A 26183-nucleotide genomic window follows, 5' to 3' on the forward strand; every position below is an offset into this window, starting at 1 on the left:
ATCCCACCCTCGTTAGCCTGCTGCCCTGCTACAAATCTCATTACACCCGGAGGATCTGGAAGCGGAGTATGGAAGGTGTTTCTATTTCTTTGGTTAATGAAGAAAAATAGCAGTGGGGTCGGGCTCAGGAGAGGAGTGTGTTAACACTGATTAATAATAAATAACCTCCATCATCAGCACTAATTCATTATAGCACATGCTTAAGCAATTGATTCCTGCTGAATGGCATCATGCCATCAGGAGATCCCATCGCTCCAGCTAACTGAGCCAGGGGCACCGCTGGATGCTCCCATTCCTGCCCAGGAGATGCTCCCATTCCCTTCCCTTTGGAGATGGGAATCAGCCGGCTTGTGGACAGGGATCATCCCTCGCTGATGTAGGGAGAGACCTGGGAAAGGTTGGGAAGCCATAGGCTGAGGAGCTATCTCTCATCCCTCGATTCACCCTGCCACCTCCTAAACCTTGCCTGTGCCAGCCAGGAAAGTCCCAGGGCATGGCAAGACCTGCCTTGCTCCATGCTCTTCCTTGGGCTGATGTTCAAACCTCCATGAGACTTGTTATTGCTCCTTTTTGGACCAATTTTAGGTGTTTCTGCACAGGCAGCATCCCCATGCCCTGTGTGGTCCTGGCTGGGGCAGGGAGCAGAGCCCACCACTGCCTGCAGAAGGGGAGCACGGACCCCAACATTTCCCATTCACTTCAATCCAGCATGTGATAGATGGATACAGTTTTAATCAGTGTAATATATAAAGCTCTTAATTTGACTTATTAAAAGTCGGCACTTTGGATTTTCAGGATCCAGGAAATTAACTCAAGCACCTAAGCATTTATTTGATTGAAAGAGATTATAAATAATTCATGCCTTTTCTTTGCCTTCCATAGAAGACCTGCCGGGAGGGACCCACCAGGGCTGGATGTCCCCTGGCAAGGGGAGAGGAGAAGGAGGAAGAGGCTGACTCAGAGCAAGTCAGGCTGTGCCAGGCCACCTACTGCATCTTGCAGTGCGGGATGTACATCCCAGGGATGTGCATGGTCCACATTCATCTTGCAATGTGGGATGCGCAACCTGAGGCTGTAAATGGTCCAGCTGCATCTTGCACTGTGGAATGTGCATCCCCGGGCTAAGCATCACCCACCAGCATGGGCTCAGCGCCCCGGGGCTGTGCAGGGGGAGCCGCAGCAGGCAGGGCTGGGGTTCCCGAGCTTTGACTGGGTGAGGAGTGGGGCGTTTGAAGGGGGGGTCCCTGCCTGTCTGTCCCCTCCCTGCCGGTCCTGCGGGCGCACAGTGCCCCCCAGCGGGCGCATCCCCGGCTGCCGGCGCCGCAGCTGGCCAGATGTGCCGCCGCTGAGGAGGGATGCTCGGGAGGAGGAGCGCTTCACCCCATCCCCTGCATGGGTGCGCCGAGCTGGGAGGGTCTCAGCTCTGCCGGGGGTGGGGGTGCCGGCTGTGGGGTGAACCGGGGGTTCCTCTCCTCTCTCCATCCTCCTCCCGCTCACTGCAGGTTCTTCCTGGCAAACTTGAGGACCACGTTGCCGTAGTCAGTGCTCCCCAGCCACTCCTTGCCCTGCAGCAGGAAGGGCTGCCGCAGGGGGACCGCTCTCTTGGGCACGGCATAGTCATCCCGTTGTGCGCTGTAGGGGTACTCGTGCCCCGTGGGCTCCTCCGGGGCTGCCTGCAGCCTCCACGCCTCCCCCTTCACCTCCTCGGGCTCATGGTAGATGGTGTGAGAGGAGAGGCCCTCGGGCTCATCATAGATGTGCTCAGGCTTGGGGGCACTGGGGTGGGGAGGAGGCTCTTTGCCTGCTTGACCCCCGGCCATGCTGATGCTGTTGTAGAGGGGGTCGGGGGCATCCTCAGGGTGATGGGCCACGCTGCTGAACCTGCAAGCTCCAAAGGCCTTGGCGATGGCATCAAAGGGGACAGCGTACTCAGCCTCGGTGCTCGCCTTGGAGGGAGCATCCTGCCTCCAGCCCTTCTCCAGCACTGGGGCGTTTCCCCTCCGGAGGGAATTGCGGGGCTCAGAGTAGGGGCAGTTGTCACCATGGGAGGGTAGGAAGGAGCCTGATGGTTCCCCAGCCCTAGAGGAGCTGCTGAGGGGCATTCCCAGCTTGGCTTTCCCCACCTTCTCCCAGGCTGGCTCCAACGAGGGGCACTTGGTGCCACCGTCAGGATCCTCACGCCCCTGTGCCCAACTGGGCATCCTGGCATGGCCATGGGACCAGGGTGCACCATCCTCCCGCCACGGCTCCTCGGCCCCCCGGCTCTGGTGCTCGTTGATGGCCAGCTCAATGGCCTGGAAGATCTCATTGCCTTGCCTGGTCTCAAACTCAAAATTACCTTCTCCGGATGCGCAGCGCCGCCCGGCCTCAAAGGAGAAGGTGACCTGGGGAGGGACAGGATCAGGTCCTGCACCACAGCCCACCCCAGCCCACCCGTCCCAGATCCCACTTACCTTATCCCGCCCAAAGCGCCGCAGGAAGCGGTAGGGCCAGCTGTAGAGGGTCTCCAAGGTCTGGGGATCCCGCAGCTCCAGTGCCTCTTTGCCAGCTTGAAGGATGCACCGGCCCCAGAGCCGGCAGCGCTCAGAGGACTCGGTGGCCCTCACCGTCACCTTGAAAGCCTGCTCCGAGCCAGCTGGGGGGGAGAGGGTCGTGTTAACACGTGCAAGGAGCAGAGCTGCCTCTCCCACCCCAGAGAGATGCTGTGGTGGCGAGGAAGTGGTTGTCCGACCGATAAGGGCTTGCGGGCCCCTGCCATGCAGGAGCAGTCCGATAGCTCAGCAAAACCCAGCGGTGCCAAACCACAGAGCAGGAAGATGTTATTTTGGGAGAAGACTTTCCACCACGCTGCCTGCAAGAAGCCGCAAGGGGGGCTGCTCACTGGTGAAAAACTGGCTGAGACACCCAGGAATGGGTGATGCGATGCTGCAGGAAACACAGAGCCCTCCTGTGCCAGCAAACCCAGTTCTAGGGCACCTTCCCCTCCGCCCACCACCTACCTTTGCTCCGGGAACTGTACAGGCAGTTTTCCTCCATGGAGAACTCTCCATCGGTGTCCAGTGCACTCTGCTGACCCTCCTTGCTTGCTGCCTGCTTCTCCCTGCTCCTCTGGACAGGGACAAGCAGCGGGTGAGCACCCCCCCGGGATGCCTCCACACAGATCCTGCTGTTGCCCCCAGCCCAGCTATCCCTATCCAGCACGTACCAGGAACGCCAGCGAGCACAGCTTCTGGATCCAGTCGGCCGCCTCGGTGGTGTCGGTGGCCAGGAGGTACCTCCTGTCCGTGGTCTCCAGCAGGAAGGGGACGGTGTCCTTGGGGCAGGCGGCATCACTGCTTGCCTCTGCCACGTACACACAGTCGCTCAGCTTGACCAGCCTCTTGCTGCTGTCGCCCTTGCGCAGCCTCTCAGGTGCGGAGCCCTCCACGAGCTCCAGGCGGGCCATGGAGCAGGAGCTTTCCCGGTACAAGACACCCCAGAACTTCCTCCATTTCTGCCAGGGGAGCAGCAGAGGGGGCAAGGTCAAGGGGGTTTTGTTCGTGTCTGCAAGGAAAGCACCCGGCTCCAGTGGAAGGGGTCCCTGCCCGTGGCAGGGCTTGGAGCTGGAGGAGCTTTAAGGCCCCTTCCAACCCAAGCTACCCTAGGATTCCAGGGGTGAAAGCCCAGCATTGGCCAGCTCCGCTGTCACCCTTTCAGGAGTTTTTATCCCCTTGGAATCACACACGCATTCCAATGTGGGAGGACACTGGCGCAAACCCGTCCATGATCCAGGCAGGGTCCTGCACCCTCACCCTCTCTGGTTGGCCAGGATGGGGCAGCGAGGAAGAGCACCCCTGGCGCACAGCCCCAGCCAGCAGCGTCCCGGCACCGGGATCCATCCCGTGCCTGCAGGATCCAACAGCCTCCAGTGCTGAAGGACCCAGACCCTCGTTTGCTCCATCTTCCCTGGAAGCACCAACATTGAAACCGCTCCCAGCCCGCGCCCCGAGGCGGCAGCAACGGCCGCGGGGAGAGGAAGCAGCGGCGGAGGAAGTCTTGAACAGCTCAAACTCCTCCGCATCGCCCGCACCGGGGCCGGGACCGCGCCTGCACCCTGCGCCCTGCCTGCACCCTGCGCCCTGCCTGCACCCTGAGCCCTGCCTGCACCCTGAGCCCTGCCTGCACCCTGCCTGAAGCATTTTGAGCCCCAGTTGCAGGTGGCCATAGGGACCCAGGATCTTCTTTGCCCGTTCCCTGGGTGCTCCTTCCCCTTCTTGCACAAGCAGGAGCCGTTGCTAACCCCCCCTGAGGACAGGATGCTCTGGGGGCTGCACCAGTTGATGCCCACTCCGCAGATCCTCCGGGGGGGTCCCACTGGCAGGGTTCTCTTTGCAATGTCCCCAGCACCTTCCATCCCCTTGCCCAATGCACTAGTGGAAACCTGATGGATGGGTGGGAAACCAACGGCTGGGATCATCCCATTCCCATCAGACGTAACACTCGTGTCCAGGCCAGCCGGGCCCCCATGCACCGAGCATCCCACCGCCACCTCCTCACCTTGCCAAAGGTCTGCTGCAGCTGCAGGTGGAGCACCCCCTGCTTCACCACCGCCTCCTCCATCACCCATCCACCAGCATCCTCTGCCTCTGTCCCTCCGCCTTCTGAGGTCACGCACCCATCGTGCCGGGTCGTGACGTGTGACGTGTGCTTTGGGTTCTGCTGTTTCCTCCTCGTGGCTGAGCTCTGGCTTCCTGCCCCATGAGCTCCCCATAACGGGCAGTGAGCCCAGCCCCACACCCGGCCAGCACCGTGCCTCAGTTTACCCAGCTGAGAAACAGGACCAAGGCAGTTCCAAGGGCCGCTCCATTGGGGTAACAACCCCCAGCTCTGCCCCTCTGCCTGCTCCCAGCAATCCCAGCCTGACCCAGGGCTCCCAGTAAGGGCTGGCGCAGCCCCAGCCTCCAGACTGGCCATGGTGCAGGTGGGAAGAGATAAGAGTGTGAGTGGGGAGGGTGGTTTGGAGCTGGAAGGAAGGGGTTTGGGGTTCTGTCCAGACATGGGGACAGCAGGGGCTGATGGGGTGCTATGGGGTGATGTGGGGGCACCCAGAGCACCCCAGCCTCGTGAGAAGGAGCACCCAAGGGCGCTTGGTTGGGTGTCGGCAGCACCAGGTCTGAAGCCCACCACCATGAAGCCCCGGATGCTGCCCCAGTGCTGGGCCAGGGCTGGAGGAGACACAAGGTGTGCTCCTTGGCTGGGGAACTGGGGGAACTGGGGTAACTGGGAGCACTGGGAGCACTGGTGCAGGTGCTGCTGGGCACAAGGCTTGTCTCCGGCCACTTAACTGGGAGCCGCTTGTGCAGCACACTGAGACCATGAGGGCAGGGCGCTGGTGCCGGGCACCGGGAGCACTGGTACTGTGAGCACTGGTGCGGGGCACTGGGGGTACTGGGATCACCGGTACCGGGGACGCCGGTACTGGCAATGAGGCCAGCGGCGCTGCCGTTACCGGGTCACGACGCCAGGGTGAGGCGCGTCCCCTTTAAGCGCCATGTCAACAAACCCTCCCTTGCGTCGCCGCCGTCGTGACGTCATGGCGCGGCGGCTGGCGCATGCGCTGTGCCTTTTGTGGCGAGGCAGGGCGGGGGGGCCGCGGCGTGCCGGGCCCGGCGGAGGCGGAGGGAGCGGAGCATGAATGGAGCAAGATGGCGGATCATGTGCAGGTGAGGGGCGGCAGCGCCGCGGGGCCGAGCTGCGGGCGGCCGGGCCGCGCCTCCCTCCTCCGCACGGCGCCCCTTGTCCGCCCGTCCCTGTCCGCGCGGCCTGCCGCGGGCACGGGCCTCTTCGGCGGCGCGGCCGGGCCCGGTGCGGCCGGGCCTGGCGGCGGTGGTGGCAGCGGGCCCGTAGGCCCCGCGGCCCGGTGGCTCCCGGTCTCTTCCCGGGCTGCGGGAGCCGGCGAGCTCCGGAGGCCTCCGGGTTTTGGCTCCTCGGCCCGGCCTTCCCGTGGCGAAAGGCCGCTGGGGAGGCGGCTCCCGGGGCTGCAGCCGCCGGTGTTACCGGCAGAGCGGCCTTTGCCTCGCTGCCGCCGCCGCGGGGTTTCCGAGCGGTGTTAGCCGCAAAGCTTCGGAGGAAGGAGAGTCGGGCATCCCCCGCCGTGGAAACGAGCGGCCGGTCCCCCCCCCCCCCCCCCACTGCCACGGCCCGTCCCTGCCGCCCCGTTCCCGGTGTTCCTGCAGCCGCCATCCCTCGCCCCAGCGTTGGGTTTCGGCTTCTCGGCTTCTGGGTTGTTTTCCAGCCGCAAAGGAGACTTGGTTCTTGAGTAAAGCGCTTTGATGGGCGTTAAAAACAAGCTCCCAGTGCGTGGACAGGAGCCGAGAGGCGAGTAAAGGTGACGGTGGCTTTAAGAGCCGGGTTTGCGCCGTGCGATGGCAAAACCCGCGGAGGGTCGGTGCTGGTGCCGGCACTGGCAGAAAGAGGCAAACGAGGCCCGGGTGGAGGAGCCGGTGAGTCCGGGGGTGTTTGCGCACCGTTGGGCTCGCAGTGTGCAGGAGCCCGGCTCAACCCGAGTCACAGCGGTTACATATTAGCCCTGCAACTTTCAAATAAATATATTCTTCACATGATCCCCTCGTGAACCACAAGGGTGAGCAGTTTATTAACCGAGGCCAGAGCCGAGCGCGCTCAGGTTGTCTGGCAAATGTCTCTTGGGCAATCTCAGGGGAGGAGAGGAATTGCTGTATTATCAAAACAATTCCCAGGCTCTCAATCTCAAGAAACTCCCAATTGGTTGAGCCCTACCTTTAGAGATCAGCTGGGGAGCCTGACCCCAAAAGCACTTAAAGCAGCTGCTCTTGTTGCTTTAGAATCACACGTCCTTCCCTGCGTTCCTTTGTTAAATGGGGACTGGAGCAAATGGAAGCTGGAGCTGGAAGAACAGGACTCCAGTCGCTGTGTTCACCTGGTTAAAGTGTAACAGCAGGAGCCTGGGAGATGTTTGACTCGGGGGAAAACTGATTTGCAAATACAGTTAAAGCACCTGCAGGTGGGGGCAGTTCCTATGTGGGACAGCCAGCACTGACAGAATGGCTGGGTGCTGTCAGGGGATGGGGTTTGCTGGCTTTTCACTGCCTCTTTTCTTCTCTCTACCCCAGGCAAAAGCTCCTTCAGAGCTGCTGTGAGGTCCCCTTCAAAACTCGCTGTGGGTTTTGCGGCTGGCGGAGGTCGTGCTTTGTATTAATACATTGATTTTGTGATGAGGTGGCTTCCCGGAGCCTGAAACACGCATCTCTGGGACATGGCTTGAGCTGAGGTGCCCCATTAGACATCGTGTTCATTTAACAGCGATTATTGAGTTATTCAGTGCCATAGGGAGATGACTCTGAATAATTGAGAGAGTTGGTTTATGGCATATGCTTTGGGAGTTGGTCCTGGGTTTAATGGGAACAGGGAGCTGGAAATAAATATAAGCTGTCAGAAGCTGTGTGGAGTTCAGCAGGTTTGTGAAGTCTTGCTGCTGCTTTGTGAGAGCTTTGCTTTGGGTGTTGCATGTTCCCAGTGGAGCTTCTGGCGTTGTACCTGCTGTGCTAATATGTGGTGAAGCACAAACCCATTTTTTATAGACTTTATCTGTGCTGAAGTTATTTACAGTGTGAAGCAGCAGTAGGGATACAAACTTCATAGGCTGTAATGGAAGAGAATATCATGTTCTTGTCTTTAAAACATGTTCTGCAAGCTGAGAGTGAGCCCCCAGTTCTGTTGGTGGGAACTGTGGTGAGGAGCCCTTTGAGGGGGGACTGTTCAGTGTCTGGAGACAAAGGCTGCAGTGATCCTGAAGCAGGGGTAGAGAGAATCAGATGATTTTGTGTGGCTGAAAAGGAGTGCTGCGGTCTGAAGGCAAACTGATCCCCACCAATTTTTCCACTCCTTGAAAAGCTCCTACCACCTTGCCTTGAATTACTCTTTGTTCCTAGTCTTGTAAAGCATCACTTGGAGTAGAGCGAGAGCAGCAAGGATGTTGCTGCAATGAGCGCTGTGGGCAAACAGGAATCCCCTTCCCCTTTTACTTCCTGCTCTTGGAAACAGCTTTATAGCATCATTGGTTTTCTTCCACTTTCGCAGCCCCTTAGATGTTTTCCGTGCTGCTGCCCTCAGCTGGGATGTGCTTACTGGACGTGCCTATTCCTGTGAGAAGGTTTGTTGTAGGACGCTGTGACTTGGAATATTTCATTTGGCTCGAATTTTAAAAAGATTGGTGCACTGATGGAAAATTGTTGGTGCTTCTGCATGTTAGTGCAGCAGCTTGCCCTGAAATAAAAGTAGTTGGGACAGTGAGTGGCTGCTTGTCATAGGACAATAGGAGATCTGCCATCTAAATAGGAAATTGAACCCCTGTTTTTGTTTTCACACTGTGTGATTCTAGGTTTGGGGCTGTGTTCCTCTCTGCTGGACCTCCAGCAGAACCAGGTAGGCTGCAGACAAGTGACAGAAGTGTACATCGCAGCACAGTTGTGGAGGAAGCTCAGTGCGGGGAAAAAGCATCATGTGAAATGGTGTTTGGGTGTCCCATCCACCACGTGTTGGGTTTTATGACCATTTCCTATGGCAATTCCTTCTCCATCCCTCCCAGGACCCAAAGATGTTTTCCTTTCTGTGTTTCTATATTCTAAAGGATGTTGGTTTGGCTTAGGCACAAGCTCAGATCTGGCCCTGGGAATCTCTAACATCCAGCTTGCTGCAGAGGGAACCCTGGAGCGCAGGTTGCCTGTTTCCCGGTTGAGATCTCCAGCCCCTTGCACTTGCTGCCAAATACAGATTGTTTAGAACACTTTTCTGTTTGGTTTAGTTCAAGCTTTTACCTCCTCCATGTCATCGGATTCACTGAAAGCTCTTAAGGACTTGGGTTGGTCTTGGAATAGCCCAAGGGAACACTCTGGACCTGGGGAGGTAGAAACACTGGTTTGCCTAAAAATAGAGCTGGCAGCATTTCTTTTGCACATTAGGCTCCTTTTTTATTATTTCAAGTTATGTGCTTGTTTTAAAGTGCTCTGTTGGGATGCTCAGTGCAGAATTCCAGTGGGAGGTGTGTTGGGAGTTGGGTTTCAGAGGTGTACAGTTGCATTTCAGTATCTCAGCATCTTGGCAGCCAGACTTCAGTGTAAGAAAAGTGGCTCCTTTGCAGCTCTGGGGACTCTATGGCCAGCAGCCAGCATCTGGAGAGTACTTCGGAGGTGCCTTAGGTAGCAGACGAGGTGTCCCATGCATAGCTTGGGGTGACAGCAGTGCTTTTGCTCCTGAGGATGGTGCTCTGAAGCATCCCAGATGGGAAAGGAGAAGGTGTTGGCTTTATGGGTGTTCATGCTCAGCAGCAGCCTGCTGAAAGCCAGGCTCAGGGTGAAACCCTGACCTGGGGGAAGCTTTGTCACTGGATTCAGTGAGTTGGAGCTACTCTATGTTAGGTTGCAGTCCCATCTGCAGCAGTTCATCTCAAAGCCCCTTCTGTAGCACAGAGGAGAGCCAAAGCTTGGGTTGCTGTGAGCTGGGTACTGCCATAGCAGGAAAAGAAGGGCAGGAGAGTGGCCAGGTCAGGCTGGGAGCCTGCTCTCAGATGCCTGGTCTCTCTCTCCGTTAGCAACCAAGCTGTTCCCTCCGGGGGCCAACACTAATACAATTAAGGAGGATTTGTTCATTTTAATCATTTTAAGAGAACACTGGATGCTCTGTAGCTCAAGAACTTTATTAGTCTTAATAGTGCTGCGTTGCTCTTGGTTTGGGCAGCACAGTGGTGGTTTGTGAGTCTGGGGCTCAGGTCTGCTGAAGTTAGTTACATTTACTGCTTAAATCACCAGCAAAATGGTAAATTTTGTCTTCCTGTTTCTCAGCTGTGGTTTCCAGGTGGCTGTTGTGAATAGTTTGTGGTGCTTTCTGGTCATGTGCCTTAGCTGCAAGACTCTGCATGGGTTTTTAAGAGTGTTACCTGTGTCTGAGGTTACACTTAGTTTAACCAACATAATTCTGGAGCATCTTTGGCTTGGTGTGCAGTAGTAGTGCTGATGCAGCCTGGCCCTGTGCATGCTCTGTGCAGCTGCAGCTTTGATTTGCAAGAAGGAATTTGTTCTTCCTTTGCTCACACAAGTGGCAGAGCCTGGAGGCAGAGCCCACTGAGGAGGTATTCAGCAGCTGGTAGATCCTTTCTGGCCCTGTTACTGACTGTGCAAGGAATATAGGACTTAAACCTTGGAGGGGAGAGTTTGAAACTGCTAGTGCCTCAGCACCCTCACAAAGAAGTTCTGCGTAAGAGCTCATCTCAGTTTCCCCTCTGGCAGGTTAAAGCCACTCCCCCTTGGCCTGTCCCTGCAGGGACAGGATGTTTGGGTTGCTTCTACCAAACTAATAAAGGATGCTGTTGGAAGATAGCTGCTAAACCACCCAGAAAATACCTTAGCAGAAGCTTGACATTTTGGGTTTGTTTGTCATTAAGGACAAAAGGTGCAGTTTGTGCATGGTCTCTGCTAACTCTGGTCACGGGTTGCCAGCGGGAAGCTCGTTGCCCTGGTGTGGTCAGGGTAAAACATCAGCTTCACGCTCTGGTGCTTGCCATCTTACTGGTGGCAGACTTTGAATATCAGGTGATGTAAGATCTCCATTATAAATGTGCTTTGATAGTCTGATCCTTGTCTTCCTTCTCCCCTCCCCTTGCCTGTTGTCCTGTTCTGGAAGCAGAAGTACTTCTCCAGGCTGAAATACGTGCTGCACCTCAGAGCAGTAACACCCCGGAGCGGAGTGCTGTGAACAAGAAGTAATTTTTAGCAGCTCTTTGTCAATTTAACCTGGTTTTGGGTGCAGTTGCCCTGTGATTGCACTGTGGGATGTGTTCTGTTGTCTACCTGCTCTGGGATGTGTGTTCTGCAGTTTTGTTCATGCTGCAGGTGGGTGGAGAAGAGCATCGTGCCAGGATGCTGCTGCGTGTAGTGTATTGCGCTGGTTAAACATTCTGCTGTGTGCTGGCTTAGCAGGACTTACCTCATGCTTTCCATGCATAAAATCAACACCCAGCTCAAAGCAAAAAGTTGTGCTTTAGCACTGGAAGAGAAAACCACGTTTCACCCTTCATCAATTGCCTTCTGCCTTCTCCCCTCACTTGAGATCATTCAGGCTGTGGGTATAGCATAAAAGCCCGCTGCTCACAGCACTTGCATAGTTTAAAGTGTAATTGTGGGTTCTGAGCTGCAGTTTTCAAATTAAAGCTTTTAATGCATTGTTCCGTATTCTGGTGTAGTTTATGAATAACACAAGAACAAGAAAATGGAACAAGCAAATCAAACAGAAGGTATTTACAAGAATCTGACAGGCAAATTGTGTCCTTACCTGCCTGATGAAGACACTATCTGGAGTAGCATCTTAATTTGATTTCTTGTAATGCAGAACTTCTGCTCTCTTGGAGCAGGATTTCCTGCAGACTCTGTGTGTTCTCATGTTGTAAGGTCAGTTTATAAAAGAAATAGCCTCCGTTTTTCTGCTAAATACCCACACTTCAGGGTCATCTTAAACTCCTTCCTATCCTTTTAATTTGTTATTCTGCATCCATGTACCAGCTTGGATGGGGCTTGGAGCAACCTGCTCTAGTGGAAGGTGCCCCTGCCCATGGCTGGAGGTTGGTACTGAATGAGCTTTAAGGTCCTTTCCAGACGAAACCATTCCATGATGCCCCCTGTGGACTCACAACTCTCCATCTGGAAGGCATTTATGACTGTCCTGCAGTGGCATTTTCAGTGATGTTTGGCACTTCAGCATGCCTTTTACATGGCTCATTCCAGCACCCATCAGCCTGACTGAAGTGTTCTCCTGTACTCCCCTTGGACAAGGGTGTTGCTGCTGTAGCATCGGAGTATTTTGGTTGAATTCCTCTTGGAAAACTCTGCCCTTGTATTGCCCATTCAGAGGGTTTGTGAACACAGTGATTGCAGGAGTTAGAGTCCAAGGACATTGTACTGGCAAATGCCAGTTCTGTTGTTTCTCCTCTGGCACTCAGTAATGTCTGTGCCTGACACTGGTTTCACCAGTGATTTGAAGGGGATTTTGCTTGATTCCTTTTGCTGTTTCTGGAGAGTAAGTTTGAGCAGTCCTGGAGTAGCTTTAATAGCTCATATGGTCAGAGATGCAGCTACCAAGAGAGATACGATGTTAATGAGCAGCTCGGGAACATCCATGGAACACTGCAGCGGGGTATTAGCTGTGGCATGTTAAATGAAAAAGTAAAGAAAGCCAGGAGTGACTCATGCTCCCATTGTTGGAGCAAAGGTGTTGGTGCTGCTCCAGCCTCTCCTTATTTATCCTCAGATGTGGAGGAGAACCTCCTTGCTGCAGTTAGCAGACTGATTGTGCTGCTATCCTTGCTCAGGGGCCTGCCGAGTCTTCCCACTGGGAGAAAGGCCTTGCCTGGGGTAGAATTGAGGAACTCCTTAGTTCCCAGGTGTTACATCACAGGGATCTCTCATGACTGCCTCAACAGCATCAGTGGGGATTGAACTCGGGACTGGCTGTCTTGAGTTTAGTAGAGATCTGTCATGGTGTGGAGGCTGTTTCTTCAAAGCGGGATGTGATTTATTGCTCCAGAAATGAGCGAGCTTTAACATTGATTTACTGAACTAAGACGAGGCGACGTGATTCAATGTCACCTCTCCTCAGGCACAGCACGTTTCCCTCAATGCTCTAATCCCTGTTGACTCCAAAAGCTGATGCTTTGGACCATTGTGTCTGTCCATAGAATCCTGGAATAGTTTGGGGTGGAAGGGACCTTAAAGCTCATCCAGTTCCAACCGCCTGCCAGGGGATATGGGGCAGCCACAGTTTCTCTGGGCACCCTGTGCCTCAGCACCCTCACAGGGAAGAGCTTCTGCCTAAGAGCTCATCTCAGTCTCCCCTCTGGCAGGTTAAAGCCATTCCCCTTGGCCTGTCCCTACAGGCCCTTGTCCAAAGCCCCTCTCCTGGAGCCCCTTTAGGCATTGGGGCTGCTCTAAGGTCTCCCCTTAAGGAGCCTTCTCTTCTCCAGGCTGACCCAGCCCAGCTCTCTCAGCCTGGCTCCAGAGCAGAGCTGCTCCAGCACTTCTCCTATAATAAATATTCCTTAGGCATAAAGTGTTCAAGGCAAAGGAAAAATGGGTCATGGTCTCTTCCCACCACTGGGGTGCCCCATCCTGGAGGTGCAAGGGTAAGTGCTGCTGGGGCTGCTGCATGCCCATAGTGAGCAGGGACATAAATCCCTCATTGCCTGCCCCAGCGCTTGCAGAGCCTGACTTTGATTCCAACATATGGGGGAATCAGTTGGGGGATACTAAAATGGATGAATGTGCTTGGGACAAAAATAACTGTATTAAACATGTTGCAGGCTCTCTGGCTCAGGGAGTCACTAACCATAAGGAAGGAGGAAGGGAATGTCTTGGAAACAATGTATGCCTGGAGGATCTACATGCACATCCTTTAGGATATAAGAACCACCACCAGCAGCAGAGTTTGGAAGGATCTTGTTAAGCCAGAACACTCCAGTGCAGATGCTGAATCTGTGGGGTTGTTGCTTGCCTGCTCCACCCTGAGCAGTCAGGGCTGGCTCTTGGCTCCTGCTCACTGTCTGCCTCTGCCATCTCAAGCACACCAGTGTGTGTTTCCTCAGTGTTCTGAAGTGGGAACTCTCAGTGTGGCCAAGTCAAACTCTGATGAACTAAACCTGCCCAGAGCTTACTGCAGCCTTTGGATGGGAAGAGCAGTGCTTAAGCAGCCATGTAATATAGGATCAATTCTGCAGCCTTCCCCTGGGACTCCTTTTAGGTAGCTGTTACTCACCTTGTAGTATTTATCATTTTAAAGATGATCACACGTTGTCTTCACCATGGGGAAAACAGTGAGCAGTGAAGGGCTGTATTTGTAGCTTGTACTATAAATGAGATTGATGGGTTAGGCTTTTACTTCTCTGTTCCGAGCTTCACAGCTGCTGAGTGCCCAAACATCTGAGGCTGTGAGCAAGGGGTGCCATCGATGAAGGAAAACTTATATCTTCAGTGTCTGATGTGGTGCAGAGCTCCTGGGAGGCTGGATTGGGAATTCCTGCTCTGGACTGTGCAGCCTGTGTGGACAGAGCTTTCCCCATGCAGGGCTTTGGTAGAAGGAGCCCCTGGCTCTCTGCAGGTTGTTGGGCTGCAATAAAACTTCCATCCCTGGAGGTTTTGATGAGAAGCTCTGTGGCAGTTTAGGCTTCTCAGTATGAATTGGAGCCATGTGCTCCTAGCTGGGAGATGACCGGCGGTTCAGGTTGTCATTTAGCTTTTATGGTGTGATGTATGGCAGAAAATGGACCAAGTGGGGTTTATTTTTTATTGCATCAGTACTTTGGTTGTGGTAGTTTGTGTTGCTGGAATATGGTGTGTGCAGCTGTAGGGAAATCCTGGGATTTCAGTGCTGTCCTGTGAGGAGCCGATAAGAGCAATTCGGAAGGCCAGGAGTTGGCAGGGAAGGAGCTATCGGCCACTTGGGCCTGCCTCCTGGGACTCAGCACTTCTCCCAAAATCCTGTCCCGAGGGCTGCCACACACTTGGGAATCCCCATGGGCTCCCCTGAGCTCCCATCGCCACCTTCTGCCTTCCTGAGGTGCAGAGGACCCGGTTCTTTTTCCCAAGAGTTTTGGGAGCTGTTCCTTCTCCAAGGAGCAATAACCACGAGGTTGGGTCAGTGGTAGTTGTCCTCGGTGCTGGTTTGCTCCTCCCCTCACTGGTGATACAGCCCATGTGTGCAGTGCTAGCAGGATGCCAGTCTCCCCGTTTCACACACTGCTGGCTCATGCCTTAGGCCTTATCTGGAGTGCGCAGAGCTCCTGCCCTGCATAATCGTTACAGGAAAGAGTATTTTTTTTTCTTGGAAGAGTAAGTATTGCCCAGTGGTTGTAGGGAAATGATCCCTGCCCCTTGCCGCCCCTTGTGCGGATGATCTCCAGCTTTCCAGACGGGCACTGAAAATCATAGAGTTCTGGAATGGTTTGCAAGAGACCTTAAAGCAACCTGCTTTAGTGGAAGGTGTCCCTGCCTGTGGCAGGCGGTTGGACCTGGATGAGCTTTAAGCTCATCCCAAACTATTCCAGGATTCTGTGATTATTTAAAAGAATAAACAAATCAGAGCTCTGGAATATGGTTCAAGGTAAGGGAATCTGCAAAGGGTCCCCCCTGTGTTTCTTCTGACACTGTCTTATCCAACGATCATCTCAGCATCCAAGCATCCAGAGCTTGTGTGTGCTTTTGGCATGGAGCTGCTGTGCTTGTGTAGGAGTGGAGCCACCACTGACCCCATCAGCAACTCGGCTTCGCAGAGCTCTCTCCTCGGAAGCTAAACCCAGCAGGCAATATATCCTTCTTATACAGAGCACAGACGTTCTGCTGAGCTTGTAATGCTTCACCTCTGGAAGCTCAGAACAGAGCCCTAAAGCAGGTGAAAATACCTGCTCATTAATGTAGCAGCAGGAACCCGAGGGAATACTTCTATCCATCTGGGAAGTCACTTTTTCATTAGGAGACCCAAGATTTCACTGGGGGAAACCATCTGCCTGGATCACAGCTTATGGCAAGTATTTTCCAGTTGTTTGAGCACAGAGAGTCTGCCTGGTAGTTTTATTTCCCTTCAGAAGTGTTCACAGAGATGCTGCTCAAAGGCTCCCATCTCATTCTTCATTTGCTCTGCTCTGCTTTAGGTATTTGCATGTGAAGGTTTAACACAAGATCCTTCCAACATCCCAGGATGCTGAAGTCTTCCCTTATGATGCCCTGCAAAGGGAATATAAATGAAGTTTGTAGGGATTTGACCCTGGATGACAGAAAAGGTAGACTTGAGGATGTTTTTTTTTCCCTTCAGTTCACTAGATTAGGATGATACGTTACAGGATGAGGTGTAAAAGGTTTTCCAGACCCCAGAAGCCATGTGGTGAGGTGTGTTTCTCTTTGTGCAGACAGTGAAGTTGTACGTGTGTATATGTATATACATCCCTATAACCCGGGTTAAACTGCTGCATAACTGAACTGTAACCCCTCTTGTTTCTAACTGCTGTGTTTTCCTGTGTTCCAGAGCCTAGCCCAGCTAGAGAACCTGTGCAAGCAGCTCTATGAGACCACAGACACCGCGACACGGCTGCAGGCAGAGAAAGCCCTGGTTGAGTTCACCAACAGCCCCGACTGCCTGAGCAAGTGCCAGCTGCTTCTAGAAAGAGGGAGTGTATGTAAAGCAATATAATTGTCCAGAGGGTGTCTTGGTGTTTTGGGCATTGATAAGGGAAACAGCCTCAAGGTGTGATATGCAGTGTTTATATCCCATACCTTCTGTGCTCTCATGTATCTCAATCCATGGGCAGCCTGTGCCAAAAAAGCGCTGGCTCTGATGGCTAATTCTGCTGCTGCAGTGGTTCCTACAAATAGTTGTCAATTCTGATGTCTTGTGGCCTTGCTGCGTTCCTCCCAGGCTTCCTGAGACACGGCAAGCTTCAAGTTGAAAACATTATTATGGCAGTGGTATTTCAAAGACTGTGGGAACTGCTGCCTGCTCTGGAGGCTTTGGGGAGAAGAAACTGGTGTGTGTAAAGAGGTGCAGTGGGGATAAAGCCAGCAGTGCTGCTTCTGGAATGTGTCATTGGAATGTTTCCCTGCTATAGTGTTGTCTTAATAATCTAGCAGTTTAACACAGGGAAAATCAGATCATGTGCTTTAGAATTAGTGTAACAGAAAGGATGTCAGAGATGCCAGCAGTAAATCGTGCCTGGTGCTTTCAGCTTTCTTTTTTGAAGTGGCCATTGGGTTCTTACATTGCATCAGCACAAAGAATGTTTAACAGGCTGAGCAAATGTACACACAGCAAAGGATTCCACATTTGGTTCAACTTGAAGTCCAAACCAAACTGATTGAAGCGTTTATGTTCGAGCTAATGACTGGTTTACCTGAGCATAAATCAAGTTTTAGATATATAATTAGAGGAGCTCCTACAGCCCAATTTCATTTTGTGTGTGATCCATTGCCCCTCCGACCCTTGCCAGAGGGTTGTGGGTTTTTTTGTTCAGTCTGGATCTGATTTATCGCCATTATCCTTGGGAATGTTGGATCTCCTGCACCTTGGATACTCAGCTTTCTGCAGTATGTATATTCCAGAAATGAGCATGCAGAATGCTTGTCATCTCCCCGGCTGTGATCTGCAGTCGGGTGCAGCCAGGCTTTGAGGTAGTTGGTTGCCCTCATCTGTGAGTCTGACTTAGGTTACAGCTCAGTGGTCCTGTGCTGTGCTGGGAGAAGCAAAGTTTTACCTGTGTTTAGTGGTCAAGCGGAAGTTACAAATGCTTCTTAAGGCACAGTAATGTACTCCTATGGCTCAGAGGGCAGATTGGCTTTTCCAGCCAGGTGTTTAAGGTAACTTGGTGTAGTTTGATGCTTGCAGTTTACTCCGGCCTTCAGTGGTGGTTCTGTTGTCTTCTGATTTTCAAAAGCTCTTTAACACTTCAAACACTAATTTGATTTACTTTAGTGTCTCTAAACACAGAATAAATGCTATGGAAAGTATTGAGATTTACCAATGAAATGAATGCTTTAAACTCAAATTTCTAGAGAGGAATTGGCTTAAACCCCAGCACTGCTGCTGATCTGACATGTGCAGTAAAATCTTCCTTGTGTTTTGCTTTCTGACTTTCTCTTTGCAGTCATCCTACTCCCAGCTGCTGGCAGCTACCTGCCTTACCAAGCTCGTGTCACGCACAAACAACCCATTACCATTGGAACAGCGAATAGATATCCGTAAGTGCAAGCCTCAGTTCTAATCACACTAATGGGAATGTCCTGTGGGCTTTCACCATGGCTGGGAGGTTTTCTGCAACCTACTGGGCTTTGCATGGACATTCTGAGGTACAGGATGCCCGAAAGGCAAAGAAACATTTCTGTGTATCAAGAGTTCTGTATCAAGGGTTTGTAGGGCAGAACTTTCACCTGCTTCTAACCACTTCCCAGATCTGTTCCGCAGCTTTCATATGTTAAAGGTACAAGTAAAAGGTCAATATTTGTATCTGACCTGCTACTGGTTATTTTTTGTACTGCTTTCCTAAAGCAGTGTTATCATCAGTCCCTTCTGCCAAGTTTTCCTTTGCAGATACTTATTCTCTGTTTCAGGGAACTATGTGCTCAACTACCTTGCCACGAGGCCAAAGCTGGCAACGTTTGTCACGCAAGCCCTAATCCAGTTGTATGCCAGGATCACAAAGTTGGGCTGGTTTGACTGTCAGAAGGATGAATATGTCTTCAGGAACGTGATCACAGATGTCACAAGGTTTTTACAGGTCAGATTTTCTTTGTGAGATGAATACACACCTTGTGGCACTTGCAAGTCCGTGCTCTTCCAGCTGTTGTGTAGCACCTCAGTATCCTCTGTGCAGCCCTTCATCTGGGCATTTGTTGGTGGAATAGTGACTGCCAGGGCTGAGCAGCTGACAACTGGCAGGACAGGTCAGTGGTTTACAGCTTGAAGCTTGGTGTGGCAGGGGTTTATTTCTGGATGCTGCCACCATTAGTATGCAGTGGTTAAGACCCATCTTCTAGCGTTCCAGTTGCACAATTCTTCTTTCAAGCTTCAGTACACCCTGCTGATGAGTGCAAAATGGTAAACACGTGGGTTCATTGTCTAGGAGGGAAATAATGTGCCATGCTTGACTTGCTTCCCTTCACTGCAAGGGTGACACATGCCTGGAAATGGTGTTAGATATTTAGCTGAGTTATCATAACAAAATATAGCCCAAAACTAGCGTGTTAAACATGTTCCTGTTTCAAATTGTCTTTAAGAGCCTCTTAGTTCATAAACATACGTGCTACCACCACAGTGTAAGGGATTCATTCCCAACCCAAAAGACTTGTGTAGGTGGAAGGTTGCCTGCTTAGGTTTCCTGTTCTGGCTACTCTAGTGTACAGGAGGCTGCTCTTGATTTTAAAGCTGTGGTTCAGCAAGGTTTGCCAGTGGCTTCTATCAGATATTATCATGTAAATACCAAGACTGTCATCAGGAGCTGGTCCAGGAAAGAAGTGACCATGTCCCAGGCCTAAGTATGCCTCAGTTTCTCTTGCAGCCAAGTTGAGATGGGGGTCTGCAAAGCAAGGTGGAGCTGGGAAAGGAAACATCATTTATTAGTTGCAGAACAGAAACTGGGGCAAAGGAAGAACACAGGTTGTTTCTCTTCAGTCAGTTGATAAATGGATTAACGTTCCCAGAGAGGAGGTGTCTGTGACAAGCTCAGCTCACAATTGGCCCCTTGTTGGGTGTCTCCAGTGCAGGCAGAGGCTGAGCAGGCTATGGAGAATGGAGTCCCTTGACTGGGAGATGGGCTCTGTGTGGCAGGAGGGTGGCTGGAGAAGCCTGGTCAGCTGCTGCTTGTGGTGTTTGAGGCCTGGAGTTTAGAAGGGAGAGTTTATCTGGCAGTTTTAATAGTCAGGTTCCCACAGAGCCTCTGCTAACATGAAACTGACTTTTGGAAAACAAACCCTTTCAGAGCTCAGGCACAAAATGGTTGATTAAACCGTTAAATGAAAGGAGCCTGGTTTTATTAGCTCCTATCACCCAGCTCTTCAGACCACTTTGCATTGCTCGCAAAATCCTGCATTTCAAAAGCATGTTTAAAATTCTCTTTTGGGGTTGCTCGTGGCGTTTTTCCAGTCACAGTTCTACAAAGGTAAAGCACTTGTACACAAACGTGTCTCCAAGCAGAAAGGTGTTTGTATGCTGGTGAAGCTTCATAACCCCCTGGCACTGCTAACTGCATTCCTTGTCCCTTTGCTTTCCCAGGATAGTGTAGAGCACTGCATCATAGGAGTGACAATCCTGTCCCAACTAACTAATGAAATTAATCAAGTAAGTGCTACAGCCTTCCTCAGTGAAGTAAGTGTCCCAATTTTCTCATTCATATTGTTGTGTCCTGCTGTGTGGTGTTGGGGGTTGGTTTGGGTTTTGGTGTGGGGATGTTGTGTTGGGTGGTGTTCTTTTTTGTTTTGTTGTTTTTACCCAGTCACTGTTGTGAGATGCTGAAACCTCCTGTCCTGAGAAACTGTTTTGTTTCACTGGCATCTTCCATCTTCTCCCATATTTTGATGTGATTTGAGATAGAATGGAATCCCAGACTGGTTTGTGTTGGAAGGGACCTTAAAGCTCCTCCAGCTCCAACCCCTGCCATGGGCAGGGACCCCTTCCACTAGAGCAGCTTGCTCCAAGGCCTTGTGTCCAGCCTGGTCTTGAACACTGCCAGGGATGGGGCAGCCACGGCTTCTCTGGGCACCCTGTGACCATTTCCATGCCCAGGCTTTTGTACAACCCCAGCTCCATCTCCACAGGGGCTGGTCCTTCACCTCCTTACATCAGGGATAGAAGCAAGTGTGATGACCTCTAGAAATGGTTCTGTTTCTGTCAACATCTTTATCCAGTGCTACACTCCTGCTTGCAGGAGGATGGGCAGCACAGAAGCTGGCACCTGTCCCAATTCCAGTCTCTACAGGTTGATACTAGAATAGGCAATGAAGTTAAAGCCTGATCAGAAATCTCTTCCTAGGCTCTTGGCTATCAAACCTGCCACAGTTTACTACTCCTTCCTGAGCGTGCTCTGTGCCAGCCAGTGCTCAGGGCTGCATTCAGTGACTCATCTGGGAAAGTCTAAAACTGCCATTACTTGCAAAATAGTAAATGTGCCAACGTGGCCACTCATCAGTGAGGTCTTGCTTGTGTACATGGCAACCCCCACCCCCCCCCAAAGCTCCTTCATGGGGCTTCTCTTCAGGCTTTTCTTGGTAACTGGTGAAACTTCCAACTGCACTGCACGACAGTTGAAGTTCCTCAAGCTCTGTTTGCCAAGGTGCTTGTTCCATAAGCTCCCAGAACAAATAAAGCAGAGTGCTGGTAACTGTTGGGAAGTCTCAGTTTTCATCCTGTGAGTACTGCACAGGCTTGCCCACGGGTGCTGAGTATCCCCTGTGCTGCAGCAGTTCACTGGTGGAAGGTACGTGGCCTCCTGGTGAAGGAAAAGAGAAATGCTTATTCACTGTGAGCCCAGACCCACGTGAGATCTGCAGTGACCACAGAGAGAGGAAATAAGGCTCATTTCCTGAAAGAGCCTAAAATCTAATAGCAGGAGGTAAGGGATGGTAATTCAGTCATTAGAGCACCTGAGCAATTTAGGTTCAGTTCTGATCTGCTGGGTGATGCAGGGCTTCTTCTCCTTCTCACCTGCAGTATAAGAGACAGGACTGTTTGCAGCCTCCATGGGGTTGTTGTGATGGTTCATACATTGAAGTGAGGTCTGCGGTGGTTAGAGCTGCAGACTCCTGCAATGCTGGATGAGAAGGCTGCATATTTAAGGTTAAAAGAGGTGTAGTAACAAAAGCATAAGGAAAGTGGAGCTTCACATTGTGTGCCTCTGCTTGAACCAGCTGGAGACTTTGTTATCCAGTATAAAGCAGTTTGTGTGGATTTGCCTCTTGAATCTCATCTCGCCTTTTTATTCTGCTACAGTGAGAGGTCCAGAACTGGAGCTTGCTATGATAGGTACAGCACAGTCCAAACTGGCTGGCAGTGGTTAACTCTCCTAGTTTCTTCTCATCTGTGCAGGTTCAGGAGGGGAATTAGGATTGCTGGGACTTGACCATGTGTCTGCCCAGGGCTTCAGATAGGATCGAACTCTCAGGAGCTTGGAGCACTTTAGAAGGCAGTGTTGGAGTTTCTAAAATGACTGAAGTACTTTTGATCCTGCTTTGGAAGAGATTGAAATGAACTTGAGGGTAAACCCACCCTTGCTGTCAGGCAGGGTGCAGGGAAGCTGCACTGTGAGTATTGGAGGTGGAAGGTCCTGTCATCAGCAGTATGATTTTATCCATGGAAGAGCCATAGCACAGTGCATCCCCCTGGAGTAGCCAACTGGTGTGACATCGCTTTGGGGAGGAAGACCTGGGTGTCCCAGGGCTTAACAGGGCTCCGCTGTGTCCTGCTGGTCTTGTTCCACCTCTGCCCCTCAGGTCTAAGCATTGCTTTTCTCTCTGCTCAGGCGGATACTACTCATCCACTGACCAAGCACAGGAAAATAGCCTCTTCCTTCCGTGATTCATCTTTGTTCGATATTTTCACGCTGTCATGCAATTTACTGAAACAGGTAAGGAATCTGTCATTTGGCATCTCTTTTGGGGCTGCGTGTTGGGTAACAGGCTTTGGGCTCTTCTGCCTAAGAGCTCCTCTCAATCTCCTCTTTGGCAGGTTAAAGCCATTCCCTTTGTCCTGTCCCTACAGGCCCTTGGCCAAAGCCCCTCTCCAGTCTTCCTGCAGCTGCTTTAGGCACTGGAGCTGCTCTAAGGCCTCCCCTTCAGGAGCCTTCTCCAGGCTGACCCAGCCCAGCTCTCTCAGCCTGGCTCCAGAGCAGAGCTGCTCCAGCCCTCGCAGCAGCTCCGTGGCCTCCTCTGGCCTCGCTCCAACAGCTCCAGGTCCCTCTTCTGCTGTTGCCCCAGAGCTGGATCAGGACTGCAGTTTTGGGGTTTATTTTGTTATTAGTTTGGGGATTTTTGGTTTGGTTTAAGTACAGAGTGATAATACAAAGCACAGGCAGGCTGGCCTGTCCCTGGATCCCAGACCCAAATGCTGCATTTCAGCTGCAGTGAAATGACCTGACATTTCATGTCCATTGAGTTCTTTGTGTTACTTGAGAGTATCCCTGTGTTCCCTGCCCATGGCAGTGTGTAACCAGAGCAGGGTTTGTGCAGATCATCTGTGCAGCAGTAATGGAGGCCCTCATTTCCATAGGAGGGGTAGGTGGAGCAACAGGATTCCCTGCTGCAAAGTGCTCCTCAGGCAGGAAATGTATTCTTGTGTTTAACCTTAATAAGAACTTCCTTATCTCTGGAATCTCATGGTATGATTGTATGCTGGCAAGCCTGGCTAGTTTTCCTCCTGTGCAGTACAAGCTGAGTGAAAAAGAAAGTGCTGTTTATCCATCTCTTGTGAAGATAAAGCATGTAAATACACATGCTGCCTGTGAAAGTATGTGATCACTGGTGTTGGTGCATGTGGCATGTGATCCTTATGATTGCCACATCCTGTTTCAAGTTAAATTACTGCCTCAGACTCAGCTGTCAACCTTGATTTCTTTTTCCTTTTTGTAATTCCATGTCTTTTATAGGCTTCTGGGAAGAACCTGAACCTGAACGATGAGAGCCAGCACGGGCTGCTCATGCAGCTGCTTAAGCTCACACACAACTGCCTGAACTTTGATTTCATTGGCACATCAACAGACGAGTCCTCAGATGATCTTTGCACTGTGCAGATCCCAACTAGTTGGAGATCAGGTAAGCTGGCTGTGATCTACGCCACAGCAGCTGAGAGCAGGGCTGACCTGCTCCATCCCTTGCTGTACTGCAATAAACGGCCATGTAGGATGTCAGGTGTAAAATCCAGCCTTTCCTTAGCGCCATTACAAAAGCAATTCAGTTGGGGTTGGCTCTCTTGGGCTATAAAAACACCCTCTGCCCTTCCAGTCTTCCACCTGCCAATTCAGGAAACAGCAAATGGTTGGGCTGCTTTAGAAATGGCAGTACCAAGTGACTGGGCACCTGCTCTCAGCATCCTTGCTGTTCTCACCAGTCACTTTGCAGGCAGTTTCACAGATTGTGTGCTTAAAATATCTCCCTATAATTTTGTCTTAGCAGCAAGTACCAGGAGATTTACTTTATTTCTAGGAAAGGAAATGGGGTAAAAATGTCAAATCCCTTGGGAATGTGTTCCTAGAGTGGTACTTCACATGACAGTACACATGCCATGGTTGGTAAGCTGAGCTTTACACCTATGGAAAGCAGTAGATGGAGGTGTCCTCAGTATAATGCTCTGTTCTCTTTCAGCATTCCTGGATTCTTCAACCCTTCAGTTATTTTTTGATCTTTATCATTCCATCCCTCCTTCGTTTTCTCCTCTGGTAAGTTCAGTGTTTATTTCCCTTACAGACTCCACTACCAGGCAGTGTGTGTAGGATTCATCTGGGAGACTTACTGGTGATTAAAATGCCTTAGGCTGGCTTCACACAGCTGCCTCCACACTGATGACACTGCCATGTGCCATAGTGACAAAGGATCCAGTGCTGCTGCTTGTATCTTGATGCATCTGCAGGTTTAGATTTGACCTAAGAGCAGCTTGTTTGCTTCCAGCCCCCTTCCTTGTCTTTCCATAGCTTGGAGCCTGCCTGCTCACTCTCCCAGCCACCCCTTTTTGAGGGATGCTATTCCCACTGCACTGCTGAGTCAGTCCTAAAACCGTACTGCGAGTAGGTAGGGAGCACAACTGATCAATGTACTTTCTCCTTCCACACTTTCAAACTAGGCCATGTCCCAGTTGGATGAAGTGGCCAGTAGAGCAGCTGAACTGAAAGATGGATTATTTCTTCTTTGAAAAAAAAGACCTGCCTGCCAGGCATTGCCCTCTCTGACAAATACTTCTCAGTCAGAGCTGGTCAGAGGGAATGAGGTTTTGCCTCTGGGTAAGGCTTGCAGGGTGCCAGTCCTAGCTAACTGCTGCTGCTCTTCCAAATCCTATTCACTACCCTGTTACTACTGCAGTGGCACCCTGGGAATTCACTCTGGATTTAAATTCCAGAGGGTGGGTTGAGATCGACTTACTTATTTTTATTCCTGCCTTTCATTCTGTCTCCAGCGATACTTCTCCAAGTCTGAGTTAAGTTCAGCAGCTTTCCCTGCCAATCCGGGGGCATGTTCAGTCTGATGCAATCTGTATTCTCCATCTGAAGAAATCCCAGCATCTCTGGGAGCAGAGTTTGGAACACACCTTTGACATACCCAGATGACACAGCCGCAAAGAGAAGGAGCTGTTCCAGAGCATGCAAAGGAGCAGCAGACTGAAATGATTCCTTATGTCATGAAAAGGAAACGTGCTGTTCACTTTATTGCTCTGATTCCTTCCTATTTATTCTTTGCCCCTTCCAGGTCCTGTCCTGCCTGGTGCAGATAGCCTCTGTGCGCAGATCCCTCTTCAACAACGCAGAGAGAGCAAAGTTCTTATCTCATCTCGTGGATGGAGTTAAACGAATACTGGAAAACCCCCAGGTGAGTATTTGGATGCAGGCAGTGGACTTGGGTCCCTGCTTACTCAGCATCATGTTTTTTCACCAAAAATACTCTCTAATGTGTGTGTCCCACTTGTGGCAGTGGGGTGAAGGGTGCAACATAAAATCCCAGGCTGGTTTGTGTTGGAAGGGACCTTAAAGCTCATCCAGTTCCAGCCCCCTGCCATGGGCAGGGACACCTTCCACTAGAGCAGCTTGCTCCAAGCCTGATCCAACCTGGCCTTGAACACTGCCAGGGATGGGGCAGCCACAGCTTCTCTGGGCACCCTGTGCCAGCATGTCAGCACCCTCGTCTTGCTGCTCTCTTCCTTTTCCTACCATTCCACCATCTCTGCACCTCCTGTAGCTCACCACCAAGCACTGGGGAGTGTTTCTCAGTTCTCCTCCTGTTCTTCTCTCAGAGTTTGTCAGACCCAAACAACTACCATGAGTTCTGCCGGTTGCTGGCCCGGTTGAAAAGCAACTACCAGCTGGGAGAGCTGGTGAAGGTGGAGAACTACCCCGAGGTCATCCGACTCATTGCCAACTTCACCGTGACCAGCCTGCAGGTACAGAGTGGTTCTGCTCCCCCTCGAGGTGTGCTCGTGCCCTTTGTCTTCTTTTCAAACAAAATCACAACCCTCTTAGCTGTTCTTTGCCCTGTAATTTGCTGTTATTTTACCACAAAGCCCCACAGGCTCTGACAGAACCCTGTGGAGAAGCATTGATGATTCTCTGAATTCCTCCTGAATGGAGCAGGATGTGAGGGAAGGCAGAGCTGCTGTGCTTCCAGAGCCTTCCCATGTCCTAGCAGAGGGCAAAAAACCCAGCTTGTTAAATAAGATTTATTTTTAGACTTATGTATCAATCACTATTAAAATGCAGTTGAAGGGGTTGCTTGTAATATGAATATCATGCCATATTCTCACTGTGTTTTCCACTGGTGGATACAGCTTGTAACTGCACCCCTGCACAGAATATGGTCAAGGAAACTGTATAGCTTGCATAATGCCTTTGTCTCTTAAATCTTAATATTTATCTGGGAAACAGCTTTAAGCTGTACATTCTACTGGGGGAG

At 51.6% G+C, this 26183-nt stretch overlaps 2 protein-coding genes across 6 annotated transcripts in view; one reads left to right on the forward strand and one right to left on the reverse strand.

Annotated features, from left to right (window-relative positions):
* Positions 1–806: 806 nt before the first annotated feature.
* Positions 807–4937, reverse strand: DOK2 (docking protein 2). Of its 2 annotated transcripts, XR_009746793.1 has the most exons (6): positions 4537–4937; positions 3206–3493; positions 3000–3108; positions 2454–2635; positions 987–2384; positions 807–956 (listed from the first exon to the last, which is right to left on the reverse strand). XR_009746793.1 is itself a non-coding variant. In XM_061472575.1 (5 exons), the coding sequence occupies exons 1-5, from the start codon at positions 4597–4599 to the stop codon at positions 1494–1496; spliced, it is 1533 nt and encodes a 510-aa protein (XP_061328559.1). In that variant the 5' UTR covers positions 4600–4937; the 3' UTR covers positions 807–1493. The 2 variants fall into 2 exon arrangements, 1 of the variants encoding a protein (XP_061328559.1); XM_061472575.1 differs by having other exon boundaries at positions 807–2384.
* A 652-nt stretch (positions 4938–5589) lies between these two features.
* Positions 5590–26183, forward strand: part of XPO7 (exportin 7) — a 37457-nt gene continuing 16863 nt past the window's right edge. For 2 of the 4 annotated variants that reach the window (XM_061472577.1, XM_061472578.1), the window contains exons 1-10: positions 5590–5702; positions 16078–16224; positions 17690–17783; positions 18153–18319; positions 19813–19905; positions 22055–22159; positions 23177–23342; positions 23892–23965; positions 24987–25106; positions 25528–25674. In XM_061472577.1, coding sequence (XP_061328561.1) covers positions 5592–5702; positions 16078–16224; positions 17690–17783; positions 18153–18319; positions 19813–19905; positions 22055–22159; positions 23177–23342; positions 23892–23965; positions 24987–25106; positions 25528–25674 — 1224 coding nt within the window. In that variant the 5' untranslated portion in view covers positions 5590–5591. Of the gene's footprint in view, positions 5703–15600; positions 15942–16077; positions 16225–17689; positions 17784–18152; positions 18320–19812; positions 19906–22054; positions 22160–23176; positions 23343–23891; positions 23966–24986; positions 25107–25527; positions 25675–26183 lie in introns of those variants that run through there. The other 2 variants (XM_061472579.1, XM_061472580.1) reach the window with 2 other exon arrangements.

This window comes from Pezoporus flaviventris, unplaced genomic scaffold, assembly GCF_033815535.1.
Source record: "Pezoporus flaviventris isolate CSIRO_AGI_PZ_B2104156 unplaced genomic scaffold, CSIRO_AGI_Pfla_v1 ptg000071l, whole genome shotgun sequence".
In the NCBI taxonomy this organism is placed as follows: Eukaryota; Metazoa; Chordata; class Aves; order Psittaciformes; family Psittacidae; genus Pezoporus; species Pezoporus flaviventris.

Coding starts and splice junctions, on each gene's coding strand:
- DOK2 (XM_061472575.1), bottom strand. CDS start 4,599: ATGGAGGAGGCGGTGGTGAAGCAGGGGGTGCTCCACCTGCAGCTGCAG. Junction 3,494..4,536: donor TGCAGCAGACCTTTGGCAAG/GTGAGGAGGTGG, acceptor CTCCCCTGGCAG/AAATGGAGGAAGTTCTGGGG. Junction 2,385..2,453: donor GGCGCTTTGGGCGGGATAAG/GTAAGTGGGATC, acceptor GTCCCTCCCCAG/GTCACCTTCTCCTTTGAGGC.